Source organism: Egretta garzetta, unplaced genomic scaffold (assembly GCF_000687185.1).
Source record: "Egretta garzetta isolate BGI_Z169 unplaced genomic scaffold, ASM68718v1 scaffold209, whole genome shotgun sequence".
Lineage (NCBI taxonomy): Eukaryota > Metazoa > Chordata > Aves > Pelecaniformes > Ardeidae > Egretta > Egretta garzetta.
Window position 1 is genome coordinate 2,815,188 of NW_009260839.1, and position 15,098 is coordinate 2,830,285.

General features: G+C 42.3%; 1 protein-coding gene across 1 annotated transcript in view; it reads right to left on the minus strand.

The window, feature by feature from the left end:
- Window positions 1-1,499: 1,499 nt before the first annotated feature.
- HTR4 (5-hydroxytryptamine receptor 4) overlaps window positions 1,500-15,098 on the minus strand; it is a 98,050-nt gene continuing 84,451 nt past the window's right edge. Inside the window, exon 6 of the mRNA XM_035902455.1 lies at window positions 1,500-4,376. Within this exon, the coding sequence (XP_035758348.1) occupies window positions 4,289-4,376 (88 nt within the window). The 3' untranslated portion in view covers window positions 1,500-4,288. The remainder of the gene's footprint in view (window positions 4,377-15,098) is intronic.

A 15,098-nucleotide genomic window follows, 5' to 3' on the forward strand; every position in this document is an offset into this window, starting at 1 on the left:
ATTTTCCTTCTTAAATACTTTTTCCCCTTTTTTTTTTTTTTTTTTCATTGCGCTCTCCAAGAGTAAATATATTCAGTGTTGAAAGAACAGTGAAGGATAAATGTGGAAGGGACGTTTCCCCATAAGGATTCATCTGCCTGCATGGTGTTTATGAGCATGACCTGCTAGTACACTTGGGCTGCAGCCATATCTCTGTACATAGCACTAAGCAACACGGCTGCTGACTGCCTCAAGCACTGACATTTACAGAGCGTGTATCATCCAGTTATTGCTTCGCATCCCTCCAGTCTTGATCACCAGCTAATTAAAGTGTATGGCTTCTTCTGCACTCTTCCTTGGAGCTTCTGTTTTGTGAACGCAGCTTCCCATTGGTGACATATTTGTTGTGTCTCCAACTTCACAGCATGACTGTGACTTAGTTTCTAACCAAGTAAACTGAGTATTGGAGACACCAAAAGCTGCTCAGTGGAAAGGATGGCTCGGCCTCATGGTGTTGTGCACCCTGACACTGTCAGGTGGCCCACAGTTTCAGTGTTAGGCTAGGTTTTCAATCTGCCTCTGGAAGTAGCCTGTTGCTCTGCTTCCCTCTTTCAGTACAGGTAACCTCAATGCATCTTCGGATTTTCTTGTTTGTGCACATGCCCTGCTATTGAGTGTCTTGCAAGATCCCAGAAATGCTTTGGGAGCCTAGAAAAATACAGAAATATGGAAACTCAACTGCATTGACAGATCAGCCTCCTGAAGACAGTTTAGCAAAGGCCCAGCCAGCCAATTTCGTATTAGCTAGCTGTTCTGCTAGCACATTACCTCTGGCAAGGAAAAGTGTAATCAGTTGCAATCCAAGAAAACAGCTACAGCAGGCATCACGCTTAACACTTCTGAGGCTTACTGCATTCAAAAAATTGTAAAGTGTTCCCAGACCGTAGATGTGGTGGTGTGATTATTTGCTGATGAGTACCAGTATAATTATGTGGAGAAATAAATACATGGTTATTAGAGTGAACCTGTGAGAGATGTCAGGAAAGAGATAGAAAGGAAGGAAGAAAGGAGCATCTTTTTTTCAGTCAAATCCACTGGGAAACTCAGAGAAACAGAGCCACACAAAATTATATCTGACTCCCCATTTGCGTGATGCCCACAGCAGTAACATCTCTCGGTGTACGTAGCGAGAGATGAGGTGGGCACAGCACAGGTAAGGGAGAAACAGGCTCAGTAACAACCTAAGCAAAAGTGTGGGGAGAAAGAAAGACGATGCACGAGAACGTGGTGCAGGAGGCAGGATTGCTCTGGTGGATAAGCCTTAGGAACTTGCATTATAACCCAAGAGCTCATCAGTATTTTCAAAGCAATGCGGCCAGGTTCTCCCTTGCTGTTACAGCTGTTTGAGTACATTGCGAGGCAGGTGGAAAGTATTACTTGGTAGTGTCTTATGTTTTGAGTGAAAACAGTACAAGAAATGAGCATGAGTTGACATGTACTGCAATGTATGTAGAGAATTTTTTATTTTTAGAAACAACTAATGCGTTACACATTATTTAGCACAGGCAAAGACTCTTGACACCGCTAGCCAAAATGGTCAAGGGGAAGATGAACTCAGAGGCTACAAAAGCTGCTGCCTTTAGCAAAGGAAATAAAGTACAGGTCCTTTCCGTGAGGCAGCTGCTTTTCCATAGAAATTCTGATGTTATTGGTGATGGGCAATGTCATTTGCTGGGTTCACAGAAGCATTGCTGAGATTATTGACTTATTAAGCAGGAGCTGCCAGGTGGTTCATGACAGGTTTACTGAGTCCAGCAAGCAATTAGCCAGAGATGACACGGACCATGGACATTTCGTGTTTGGTATTTCATTCAAATACGGTGTGTGGAATTAGAGCCTTTGTTTCCAATCAGAGCTATTGACCATTTTGGCTAGTGAGCTACTGATCCCATTGACAGAGCCTTCTGAACATTGCCCATGAGTGAAAGTCAGCATTGAGAAGTTAATTTTAAATTAAGAAGAGATATATTACTAAAGCACATAAAAATATAGGAGAAAACAGCACTTCAAGGACAACAGCAGAAACAAAGAACACCATCACTATAGCATCCCCATGCTGCTGGCTCCATATCACTCTCAGAAATTTCACACCAATATTTTGATGCCTTATAATGGGGACAGAGAAAAGCTTTTCAAGGATTTTTTTTAAGAAATTTGATACTTGAAGTGAAACGAAGACAACCTGTTCTGAGGTCTTGCATACCTAAATCCAGACAAAAATCCATGCAAGCAGTTCCACAGAGGTGTAGATCACAGGACTGAAGCAGCCCTGGATGGATTTTTTCCAAACTATCAATAATGGCTGATTTTTTTCACCCACAGCTCTGTTTTGGTTTTAACAACAGAGTTGAACTGATACTGAGTTCTTTGGAAACACAACCCTGTAAAAATGGGTCATTGCCAAACTGCTCCTAATGGTGAACCAGGAATTGGCTCAAACTATCTCACCCTCTCTTTTCAAGTAGCTCATGTTCTTCCCATCAGCACCTATCACCACAAACACCAACAGTTCGTCTCCACCTGCTAGCAACTTTCTACATTGCTAAGTGCTTGGCTTCTAATTAGGGCTGTTTCTGCCCAGTGTCCTTTTGAATCCTAAAAGAAAATTACGTGAAGCTTTATCAGTGACTTCTGTGTGGAAGAAGTATTTAAAGAAGTCAGACACCATGGCAAGGAAGCCAGTTGTTTTTATCATGCACAATTTTTTTTTTCCTACTGAGCAACATTTTTCTTTGTCCAAAGCAGGATTTGTTTGTTTGTTTACAGTAAATACCTGTCACATAGCAACAGAAATATTACTAAATAATAATACATATAATGTTAAGCTCCTGGGTCTAGAAGCTTTTAATGAAAAAACCCACATGTTCTTGATAAAAAATAATAAATAATGTCACCTTTTCTTTTTACATTAAAAATATCTGTACATGATTACACAATATAACAAAGTACAATTTGGGTGGCATCTCTGGGTTAGATCTTAATCTAAAAAGGGTAGAGGCTTGTAGTCTTGACCCTGCATTTTCCCACTTCATGAAAATAATTTTCCCAAAGTTGCAGAGTCTACAGCCTTGCCTACCCTTTCCATGCAATAGTGGAAGCAGCTCACGAGGAACAAAGCAACATCTACATGCAGGAAGCAGCTAAGGACTGAGGTCTTTGCAGAGATGTGCATATGGCGATATCTGAAAGTCTTAAAACTTCTTGCCTCAACTGGAAGTGAACAGAAACAAATAGAAAAATAAAGATGGAAAATGTAAGTAGAAGTCTATCTTCCTAATGTTGCTAGAAAAGTTTTTTAGATGGCATATTTTTTCAAGATGGCACTTAGTGATCTATTACAGACTGACCTCATCTCTTGGCCAGCCTTTCTTGTTGGTAAGAATGCCCAAAGATTGCTTAGGTGAGGACAGCACTGGCAGCTTGCCTGGGGTTTGAGGGTCGCATCCCACCTATTGGCTTCCAAATGGCAGAGGATGGCCACTGTCTTTTAGCAATTGGGCTGGATTGAAGCAGCACTTGCAGGGCCTTCTGTTAGTGGTGAAATATCTCTGTAGGCCCCACTCCAGCTTGTCAGGCACTATGTACACCCAGTGAGTCTTCTACCAATGAACTTGGCAAGGAAACACGATAAAAGCATTTACAAAGAAAGCTCTGCAGGGTAGGGTGAATCAGCAGCTCATGCTGGCCTTTCACCAGTAACTATAATCAAAGGGCAAACAGTTCCTCTTATTTTGCTAAAGAAAAGGTAGAGCTGTTTCTCTCCTGACAGCATCTGGTCACCAGCGGGCAGGATCTTGTGCAGATAAAGCAGGAGTTTAGTCTCCCATCATGTTAGGGCTTTAGCCAGAACTTGTAATCTTTAAGATCATCATATCACAGGACAGAGAGGTGGCTCATACACAGATGGCAGCTGGAAGGGAAAAACAGAAGTCTCTGCACTGGATGGTTTGCATTTGTGTTGTTTCCTTACATTGACAGAAATCAGCTGACTCCAGGAGTAAGGCTCCAACACGGTCCTATAGCCCTGCTGTCCTTGCAGACACAGGAGTCTGCTCAGCCGTTCGGCTTGTGTCCCATGCCCCCATCAATCCACACACGTGCAGCTGGACATTCATATGAAGTCGGTGGAGGAGGCACCATGACAATGCAGATGAATGAGTTTTCATAAAGTCCTGCTGTCTGTGAATCCTTTGGGTATCCTAAAGGAATCTGGTCCTTCAGCTGGGCCATTCCTCTTCTAGGACTGTGACTAGAAACAGGACTCTTGGGATTCAGGGTCATTGTGGATGGGAAGCTTCTCATGTTCTTGATGATGCCCATTACGTAAAACGGTGTACCTGGGAGTGGAAAAACATAAAGAAAGATTTGGTAGTGCTATTTAAAAGGACAAGTTAATGTAAAATGAGTTCTTGAAAACCCCAAAGTGCATAAGACAGTACATCTTCCAACTATCTGTATCCCACATTAAGTAAATGTGAATCCCTACTTTGCTCCACGACTGGAAACCAAATCTTCAGTTTGATGCAGTCAAGGCAATCCCTGAAAACCAGGAACCTGTTGGTTTTCATATATCTAAGGTGCAGCTGGTAATGAGAGAAATCCGGACCAAAGAACTAAGAAACATGGATCATCTATGGGTGAACTAAGCTGAAGGCACTTCAGTTAATGTCTTCAATGCAAGCATTTAAAGAATCATTTGAGAGTAGCTTGGGAAGTGAATGCTGTTTAAGATGAAACCAAGACCAACATTTCAGGGCATTTCCACTTACAAAGGAAAGTAGTCTCTGCCTATTGCAAAGTTGGGTTTAGTGCCAATTCTAGAATGCCTTATCAAACCAGTGCTGTTCAGGTTTTATGTCCTTTGAAGGTATCATGTCATATATGTATCTTACTGGTATTCTTCCAGGATTTGGGTCAGATATGTAAAAGCAGAATTCAGTTGTAAGGAATTCCATGTTATCACTTAGCCTGTGCCTCATCTACCAGCCCATTTCCCGCTGCCCATCTCGACACGGCTTTCTGAACAGATCTGTTGATTTAGTTTGCTGATGACATGCAGCTCTTTTCCCTAAGTGGTGTGCAATGCTTAGTAGGAATAAGCAGATCTGAAGTGATAGCAAAAATGTTGGCTAACTGGAGTAAAACTGATTTAGCCCATCTTTTAGACTTTCACATCTAATCATTCTTGCTTGCAAACCCCCTGAAGGACACAGAGCAAGCCAGGTATCTTCCCTTGGCAGTCCATTTCATTTAAACTAAAGCTGAACTAAACTAAAGCATCCTTTGAGTAGGTCCAGAAGTAGGAAGTTGCAAAAATAAATGCAAAAACATTTTTCCCTAGTCTAAATGCATATCAGGGAAATCAGGTCTCTCTTAAGACTTTCCTAAGTGTTTAGAGATGTAGATACATTATTGCTCTTAGTAACAAACATCCAAGGCATGACTAAAATATCCACATCCCAATAAAAATTAAAAAAAGAAAAAAGCCTAAGAAAACAGAAGACCATATTAGTTCTCCAGCTGTTAGCAGAGGGAAAAAAAGTACTATCAGCCTCAGGAGCTGTTAGAATAATCATTACAAAAAAGATCAGGAACTCCTCATTGTCTACATATTCAAAAACTGATATGATGGCATCAATTTACTTGGCATTATTAATCTGGATGCGTCTCTTTCTCCATTGAGTATACTTGGGACTTAGGCTCCTAATTAAGGTGCTTACAATGCCACTGAAATATCTGAAGTAGATGATGTGAATATCCTACAAACGATGTATCTGTTAGTTCCAGTAGATCAGCCATGGACTCAAAATTAAAGCCAGGATATAAACTGACCAGTATAAACTGAATTTGCCCTGCTGAATATTCCTGGAGAAATTTACCTTCCAATGTACTAGTTGCTGTTTTCAAGATGGTTGCCTTAATACAGGTCACTGTATGTACAGATAGATCCATCGAGCATACTCCCTTATTACTCCATTGCTTTAAATAATGATCATAAATTTCAGAAAGGGTGCTAGTTCTACCAACAAGATACAGACTTGATGTAAGAAACAAGAAAAGACATTTTGCATCTAACACTGCACAGACACTCCGATTAGATGACCATGAAGCATACAAGTCATAACATAATTTTAATTTTCTATACCAAGTCAGACGTGGCACACTGTGTGAGGCAAAAGTGTCTGCTACAGATGGTGGTACAGAAGGTGAGAGCCAGGAGACCCACGGCTCTGCAAACAAGGCAGACATAGTTCAGAGCAACTCAGGACTCGCCCAGAAGCACAACAGACAGGCACTGAAAGCTGACTCCATACAGGATATCCAAAGAGCCAAACCTTTCTTCTTCTTCTGCAGCGGTCAGAAAACAGTTGCGCAAGATCAGGAATTTAGCAGGTGATGCCGTTTGTTACAAAGATGCATTAAGCTAAAGAGAAGTCATTAAGGTGTCCCAGGATCTCTTGTGGCACAAAGTGTCTGTCTGAAGCCTCTGGCTCTTAGCTCAAGACTTCCAGCTGTTCACCCTGTGGGGAAAGAGGACCGGTGGGAGAGGAGGAAAGAGCATTTGTACACAGGGTGTGAAAGCTGAGCTGCAGGGGTCATGGCTTGCTCTGGTACTGGCACGTCATTCCTAAAAACCTTACCAGCATCTCCAGGAAACTGTTAAAGTCTTCTGCTGATGGGCTTTTGTGTTACCAGGATTGTTTTCACGTACTGTAGTTTTTCCCTTCAAGTGAAAGTTCAAAGCTACCTGCCAGTTACAGAGCACCAATTTAGTGTCGGATGAAAGGCAGGATTATAACAGCTCTGCTTTTTTTCACACCACTAATGTGCCTCAGCTCTCACCCAGCTGAGAAGCCAAGCACGGCGGGATTTAACTTACTGATCGCAAGAAGAAAACAACCCTCGGACCCTGTGTGTGTGGGCTGGATGTTTCAAGAGAAATTTATCAAGTGAGTTTGAGTAATGAATGCATCTGAGGAAGCCATAATATGTGAAGCACGAAAAAAATTTAAAAGGTTTAAATGCATTAAATAAATTATCTGCAGCAAATTAGTTGCTCAGCTTTCCTGCCTATAATGAGTTCCTTCGATGGGATTTGTATACGCTGGCACGTTAAGCTACCAAGCTCAATTACAAATAGCATCCCAGGCTGCCTCTGCTCTCTGCATCCGGCTCCTCCCAGAACTGGGGGCGAGTGTTACCATCGTTTCACCTGACAGCTTTACTCAGATCATAAACACCACCACCCAGCAACGAAGCCCAATAATGAAAAGGCATTACTACCTATAAAGGGACCCTGCTGCAGGCTATTCACATACTTGCCAAGTGGTACTTTAATTGTGATGGTGACCAATTTGGAGATAATTGCTTCTGCAGCTCCCGCTGTTTCTGACAGTCCAATGGACTCTTTAATTAACTGGTTGGATTAGGTCTCAGCACAGTGGAGGGGAGCTGTGTGGTTTTACCCTCCGTAGGCCCACGAGCAGAACAAGGAGCTCCAGCATTATTGTGGGGACTCGGCAAGAGCCGGTGAGAAAACATGAAGGGGATGCAGTGGCTGTTTGTAATCTTCCCACTTTCATTCCTTGCAGAGCTATCCCCCAGACTAACTTGTACAATTTATTAAGGAAGCAAAGCCAAAAAATTGCTGGTCTTTGGCTTCCCCAACCTTAATGAAAAACAGTCACTGTTTTCAGAGAGCCTGAGGTCCCTGCTTACTCCTCTCCTGGTGAGCAAACCCCCCGCATCACGCCTGTCTCGGTAGAAAGCAGTGCAATTTTGGGGCAGGGCTCCTGGCTCTGGACACAAAAGCTAACTGCATCCATTTCCTCAGCAGAGCATGACCCAGGAGGAGAGGAAACGATATCCTGATGGTACGTGTGCCATCCCTTGATCAGGGCTCGCATTTGCCAGAAGGGAGACTGTCTGGAGATGGTGCCTGGGGTCCTTTGGGTAGTAGGAAACAGACAGGAATTGGAAGGTATCTGCTTTTTCCCAAAAATGCCTCCTACCCACCCTTCATGCTTGCAGTTTCTGTATAAAGCTGCCTACACTGGTTGCACGTACCCACAGCTCCTCTGTGCCAGCAGAAGTGCCTGGGAAGCGCAGCTCGCAGTTCTGCAGCTGTGAATTCACTCTCCTGGTTTTTAACCATAGTCCTTGCTCTGAACGCTGTATCCATCCTTCCCTGATCTCCCTGCAAACTCCACTTCATCAGCCTGCAGGCAGTTAATCCTGGCGGCTGCTGCGAAGGGCAAGGGGCCCCTCGCAGGTACAGAAACCCTGCGAGGGTTTGGATCATATTAGTAGATACTGCTCATTAATAAACTGACAAACAGAGAGCAAAGACCACCCTTCCCAGCTACAGCTGAATCACTAATGGGCAGGGGGACTTGTGTGGCAGCACCTCCTGCACTTCCCAAAGCCTCTGAGCAAACACTGGGCTCGGCGCTCCCTCAGCAGCCTCAGCACCCTTAACCCTGGCAGGAGAAATAATTTTACATAGAGGGTCATAAATAATGAATAAAGGAAAAAAAAGAATAAAATTAATGCCCACAACTGTCCAAGCACAGTGAAGCTTTCAGCTGGGCTGCAGGCAGATTAATAGAGGAAACCACAGCCATCCCAAACCCGCTGTAGGTGCACAGCTGCCTTTGCTTTCTCTTTAATAACCCTTTCCCAATACACCTGTTTACATTATTAATTGCTTCCATTTTTGATCTGGCAGAAGGTGGTTCCTGTTGTCCTGACGTTCACTGGAGACTGAGGTGAGGTTTTGCAGCTGTCCCTGCGCTGCGCTGGGCTGGGCTGGGTTCACTTCTTTGCGGGGGATACGGGGAGCTGTTGGCTCTCTGCTCCCTGGGGCTTTTACCAGCTAAATTGACTCCCCCTCTGCCTGGAAGATGGAGGACACACTGTCACCAGACAGAGAAGAGATTCTGTATACACATTCAGACACCAAGAAGTGTTCTGTTGCTGCAGAAGGAGGTGGATTGGTGCGTTTATGGTATGTATGTCTGGTACTGGTACTGCCAGGACAGCTCAGGTCTCAGCTGGGTACACAAATGGACACAAAGTCTGGGGAGGTTTAGGCATTAACTATACAAAAAGCTGATTAAGTGCCAAGTTTCATTGTATTTGCAAATCTTTTTGATAATCTTTGTATTATAAATGCAGGATAGTTACTGCTGGAATATCTAAATACCCCCTGGTAATGCAAGAATAGAAGATAAAAACCTTGTATCAAATCCTTTGAAATAAGTGCTGTTCTTAGCTGTTCACCTTAGGTTGTTTGAAGCCTGGAATATACTCCCCTGTCAGCTGGAACAGGGACCTTACGGATGTGCCAGCCTGTGAGGGTCTCCTACCGACCCCACATTCACACAATTCAGGAAAATTACCCCTAACTGGAATGAAACTGTGGTCCTCGGACATCCCTGTACTGGGATTTGGGGGTTGTTGCTGGAGGTTCATTAGTGATGGAGTCCCTACTGGACCGATGGAGGGAACCCTGGCGTGGCAGAGACAGGCAAGGATTTTAACTGTGCCATTCTTAAAAATTTGAAATAATAAGAAAATAAATAAATCTGCAGGTTTTGTGAAAGTTTTCTTTAGTTTGTGCCAGTTTCTATGAATTTGTCTTTTTAAAAAAAAATTTTAAAGCACTTATTCTATAAAAATGAGAAGTGAAATTTTTCATTTAAAGGTATTGCAAATTGTTGTTGGTTTCAGGAAGTGTCCTTTCTTAATATTTTTATTTTAACTTTTTTTTTGTCAACTGCTTGCATTCCAAATGAAAGATTTCAAATTAAACCAAGCATTAGATTTCAACAAAACCAAAACTCTGAAAAGTCTAAATCTACTCATGTTTTCCTGACAGCAGCACACTGTAGTCCAAACTAAAGCAGAAATTGTTGTGCTGAGCTCTGGCAAGCTCCTTTTGAAGACAATGCATGCCCTGAAAAAATGTGCAGGCAAATTTAGTTTACAACTGGGAGATTTAATAGGTTGGAGTGGATGTCAGAGCACCTGGGAAATGTGCAATTATAAAGACTGACTTGCTAGGTCAAAACCAATGAGTTTCAAGCTAAAATCGGAATGGCATAGAAAATGCTTTTCCCATTCTCCAAAAGTTTTCAGTTTCAAATATTTTCCCTGTTCCTGATCTGGAGCAAGTCTGCAAGTGTATGTTCAAGGCTTTTTTCTGCCTTCTCTCAAGGTGACTGACCTAACCACTTGATATTGGCAATTTTGTCTGAGTGAGCACTCATCTGCCCATCTCTTTAATTTTCTCCTTTTTCCAAAATATGTTTCTTTCTTTACGTGCAACTAGAAACTTCCCCCAGGACCCCAGAAAGCTTCTCGGTAACAGCTTTTATACAGCCAACTTGCATCTTTGAAGGTTGTGACAATGGTTGCAGAGGCAACCCAGAAAACACAAATATTTCTGGTTATTCTCAGTGAACACAATCAACTTTTCCACTGCTCTCCCATTCCTCCCACCTTTGGTTCTGCTCCCAGTGGGCTCAGACAGGAGTCCTGCACCTTTGTGTCTCATTCTCCACTATTTCCTCCGACTTTTGCTTGCAAAACACTGATGACCCCATGATTGCCACAGCTGTGGGGTACAAGTGATGCCAATTGCTTTGGTGCAGAAGAGCAAAGCTTTCAGTCATAGGAGAGCTGTAAACTGTGTTTCTGAGAAGCTCACCAGCAGCCCAGCCCTCAGACCGCCCACTGAGTAAAGAAGAGCTGCCACCAGTGGCATCTTGAGGTGGCCTGTGTAGGGCATATACACAAGGAGATGGGAGGGCCAGGAATTCAAACCTGGATAATGGCCAGAACTGAAGAAATAGAGACTTCTTCCATCTCAACAAAGAAACCTTGGCACTGTGTCCTTGCTTTCATCCGTGTTCAGACCAGATCCTGAAGTCTTGATATGAAAATAGTGGGGCAGGAGATCTCAGAAATAAAATACTGCAAAGGAGCTGAAGTGCAAAGAATTGTCTCCAGATCCATCACACACCTTGCAAGACAATGAAGCTGGTAAAGTGAAGCTGGTACAATAAGGTTTCCAAGAAAGAAGGCAAATAGGTGATGAACGCTCCCAGTTATATCATGAAACCTCTTCTTATGTGCAGAAGCACCCAGTGAACACTTGACAAGATGTTACTATATAAGATGTGATAAACTGTGAAGATTTATGTTTTTGCTTGAGCAGAGAATCTCATTTTTAATGATGGAATCTGCCATTATTGAACTCCACTACCGAAGGCAGGAGACTATAGAAAGAATTTGCACATATGTAGAAGCTGGCTGGAGCCATGTTTTAAGTGGAACAGAGCTTCCAAACTGAACAAAGAATTGAAACTTTTCTTAGATTTAAAAATTGTGTCGGTCCACAATTTATCTTTCCCTGCATTTTTCTTTCTCTCACAGCTGCAAAACTCTCCAGTGGTTCCCCATCTGGAATATATGCAGCACCACTATTGTAGCTTCACACTCAATATAGTGTCCATTTCTCAAAGCTCCATTTCTTTCACATGGATTTACAGAGAAAGAATAAATAACTATCTTCAATATCAAACTGGGATTACAGTTAACAATCACTTGGCAGAGTAGGTTATTTTAATGAACACATCATTCTGAAATAAGCCTTCCACCATCTGTTCAGTCCTATAATTATAAATGCAAACAACTTAATTCATAAATGCACTATAAACGAGAAGGAAAGAGAGAACAGCTTAAGATGACTGTTTGCTAGTTATTCCAGACAGCGATGCATCTGCTTGCTTTATTCGTGTTTCAGGAGCAGGTAGGAAGTGGTCTTTTAATTCTGTATTTTATGGCAGTCACTAACCCATAGTAAATGATTGCCTGTAGATGATAGAGATGTTGTTAAGTGCAGTACGGTTTCTGGTTGGCATCATTATTTACCCGTGTCTACGATGGAAGTGCCCAAGAAGGATCACACACATCCTGAATCCCAGTGGGCCAGGAATAAACTTCGAGCATGTTTTGCAGAACAGCAAGAAAGAGCTGCGGTGTTGGAGTGCCCTCCAGGGCTACAGGAGCTAAGGGTAAAGATGACAATGCTATTGTCTCCCTGAAATGATGCTTTTGTCATTTTGGAAAACTGGGAAATCTTGGGGAACAGTCAGAAAGTTGAGAAGAGTGTAAACATAAAATCCAAGAATCTCTGGAATTTGCTATTTTAATCTGTGACATTTTTCATTTTGAAAGAGACAATTTTTTTTTAATCTGAAATTAAAACCACAAAATGTCAAAATGAGAAGTAAACAAAATACGCTGTTTCATTCCTATTTTCTGTTGAAAAAAAATGGATACACATAAGCCAAATTAAACTTATTTTCATGAAACATTTAATTTTAATATAGCTACATATTTAATTTTAAAAAGACCAGTGCAGAATTGTCCCTCTCTCACAATTACCACGTTCATAGACTCCATAAAATTAAAAGCTTTCTAGTAACTCTGTAATCTCTTGGCTGAATGACTTATGCTTCCAGCCACTAAAATGAACTTCCACATTTGGCCGTCAATAGAAACTCATTGTCGCAGAACAAGAAGAATACTCCCTACCTACTCAACATGATTCCTGGGGCAAAATGGAGCCAGAACTTACAAGCTCGTTCCCTCTTTTTGTTGATGTGTATCAGCTTTGCACAACAACGTAAATCGATTTCATATTCAGTATTGCAAAATTAGCAATATGTCTAATACTTCTAGGATGAAGAGCTCCTGTGGGTCTCTCATTTCTTCCTGTTTCTGAGATGAGCAAGATACTTGCCAGATTCCCTAGCGATAAGGATTAAGTTTATTGGGTAGCATCCTGGTGCTGCATCTGATCGACCTGCAACCCAGAGGAGACCAGCACATTACCAAACGTGAGTTTACTAAAAGTAGGTCTTCCACTGCACCGACACGTGACTACCTGTGATCTGCTTTGTCCAACAGAAGCCAATTCAGAGAGAATTTCTCTTCTAAATGTATGGGAAACCAATGAACATATAAAAAAAGCATGAACTCAGAAAAAACAACGAGAGCTGCTCCAAGAGAACTCCCTCAAATATCAGCTATATTCCTTTAACTCTGTAGAGATACATTTAATGTTTGTCTCTCGCGCGCTTCCAAGCGCAGGGCTCCCACCCAAGCAGGCTGGAGGAAGCTGGATTTCAAACCAGACGAACCCAGGCGTGGGGATGGTGAAGCCGTCATTATGGCTGGCTGCTTCCTCTGCTCAGGGCTGAGCTGGTCTGGATGGCAGACGAATGTCTCCATCCCCTCCTCCCATGAATATTTCTCTTCATTGCAAGCTGACAGCCTGCAGAGCCCATAAAGCAATGGTTATGATTATCTGAGTAAAGCGGCTGGGGTAGATGATTTGCTAAATCATCTACTGCTGCTCTGCTGGAGAAGCAACCGACCAGGCACGGTCGGTATCTGTCTGTCCCTTTTCAGCCAGCACCAGGAAAGCACAGTAATGTGGCAAAGAAAATTAAATCCGTCCTCTGTAACGAGCCTTGCAACAGGGACCTTCCTTTGCCTTCAGTGTCTTTTATTCCAACCTCGGGGAGGGATCATAATTTACTCGTGTGTAAAACCTACCTGGTCAGTGGACTTGATGTCTCAAGCAGCATCAGCACCAAAGAGAAAATAGTCCTAAATTCTTAAAATGTCCTAGCCAAATTTGAAGTCTGTCCTAGTCTTACTATTTCTTTTTTCCATTAAAGAAAGAGGAGCAAATATCAGTGGACCATTCCTCCTTAGAGATGATGCAGTCTTTTGGGAAAACATGGGTAAAATCCACAGAAATGTCATCAAAGGTTAAATTATCCCATTGCAGCTGAATGGTGAAAATCCAGTTCTCGGGAAAACATTTGGTTTGCTAAATTATTTACATGGATATGACAGCAATGTTGATTTTAAAGTTCTTTGTAGTCAAATGTAAATACGAATTTGTCTCTATCGCATGACAAGTGTTTATTTTCTTCCACTCTTGAGCGGTTATGCTGAATATCTTAATTATCTTTAAATCAAATAATGCTGTTCAGACCTTGTGAGCTGGAATTAAGCACTCATCATTCTTTACTAAATTTCAGTTCGAGGTTTTAAAACCAGCTGTCTCCAGCCCACATAAGCCAGCCTTCAGTACGTTCTGTAAGACTTCTACATGCCTCCTCAGATTTAAAATTAGCAGACAGTTCTCCAAGTAAGCAAAGCCCTCGAGTGAGAGAAACATACCGCTGGAAAAAAAAAAAGACTGTCTTTGTATCTGACAAGTCACAGAAAACAAAGAAAGCATCTATCAATATGTTTGTTCTCTCCTTTTTTTCCTCTGTTCCATCATTCCCTATGGATATTTTCCCCAGCTGAAGCTCCCCTGTTCTCTCCCTCTCACAAGCCAGCTCTGGCTGCCGCTTGCTCCAAAGCCCTGCAGCTCCAGGGCACGTTCCCAGTCCATCCCAGTCAGACATGGGCTGTACATGCAGTGACAGGGAAGTCCCTGCAGCTATGCGAGGGATGCCCTCACCTCCAAAAGCGGAGGTGTGCTGATAATGCCTAGTGGGTGCGTGACCGCACCGACACGCAGGCGCACAGGCTTCAGGTTGATGCACATTAGAAACGTTCCGTATTTTTTTCTGGCAAAGAAAAAGACAAAAATCCCATCCAGTTCATTTATTTTTGTGTTTACAGTAGAAGCATATCTCTTTTAAGGAGGATGTCTAACTCCTTTTAAAAGTGCAGGCAAATAATAAACTGAAATATGGTTTTGAAATAAAATGTCAAAACACTCGAGCATCTTGTTTCCTTTTTGTTTTCTTCTGCTGATAACATCTGCTGAATTTGACTGAATCAGTTTATTTCCCTGGAACTGCAAGTGCTCATTACATCTTCCTTTTTTATTCTTTTTATTGCCAGGCTCTATTAATGAATTTGGTCTAAGAAAAATAAGAACCCATTTACTAAACCCTACTTTAACTTCAGCAGCTAATCCCAGCACGCTACTCCTTTGCTCAGAAGACTCTTGTTCCATG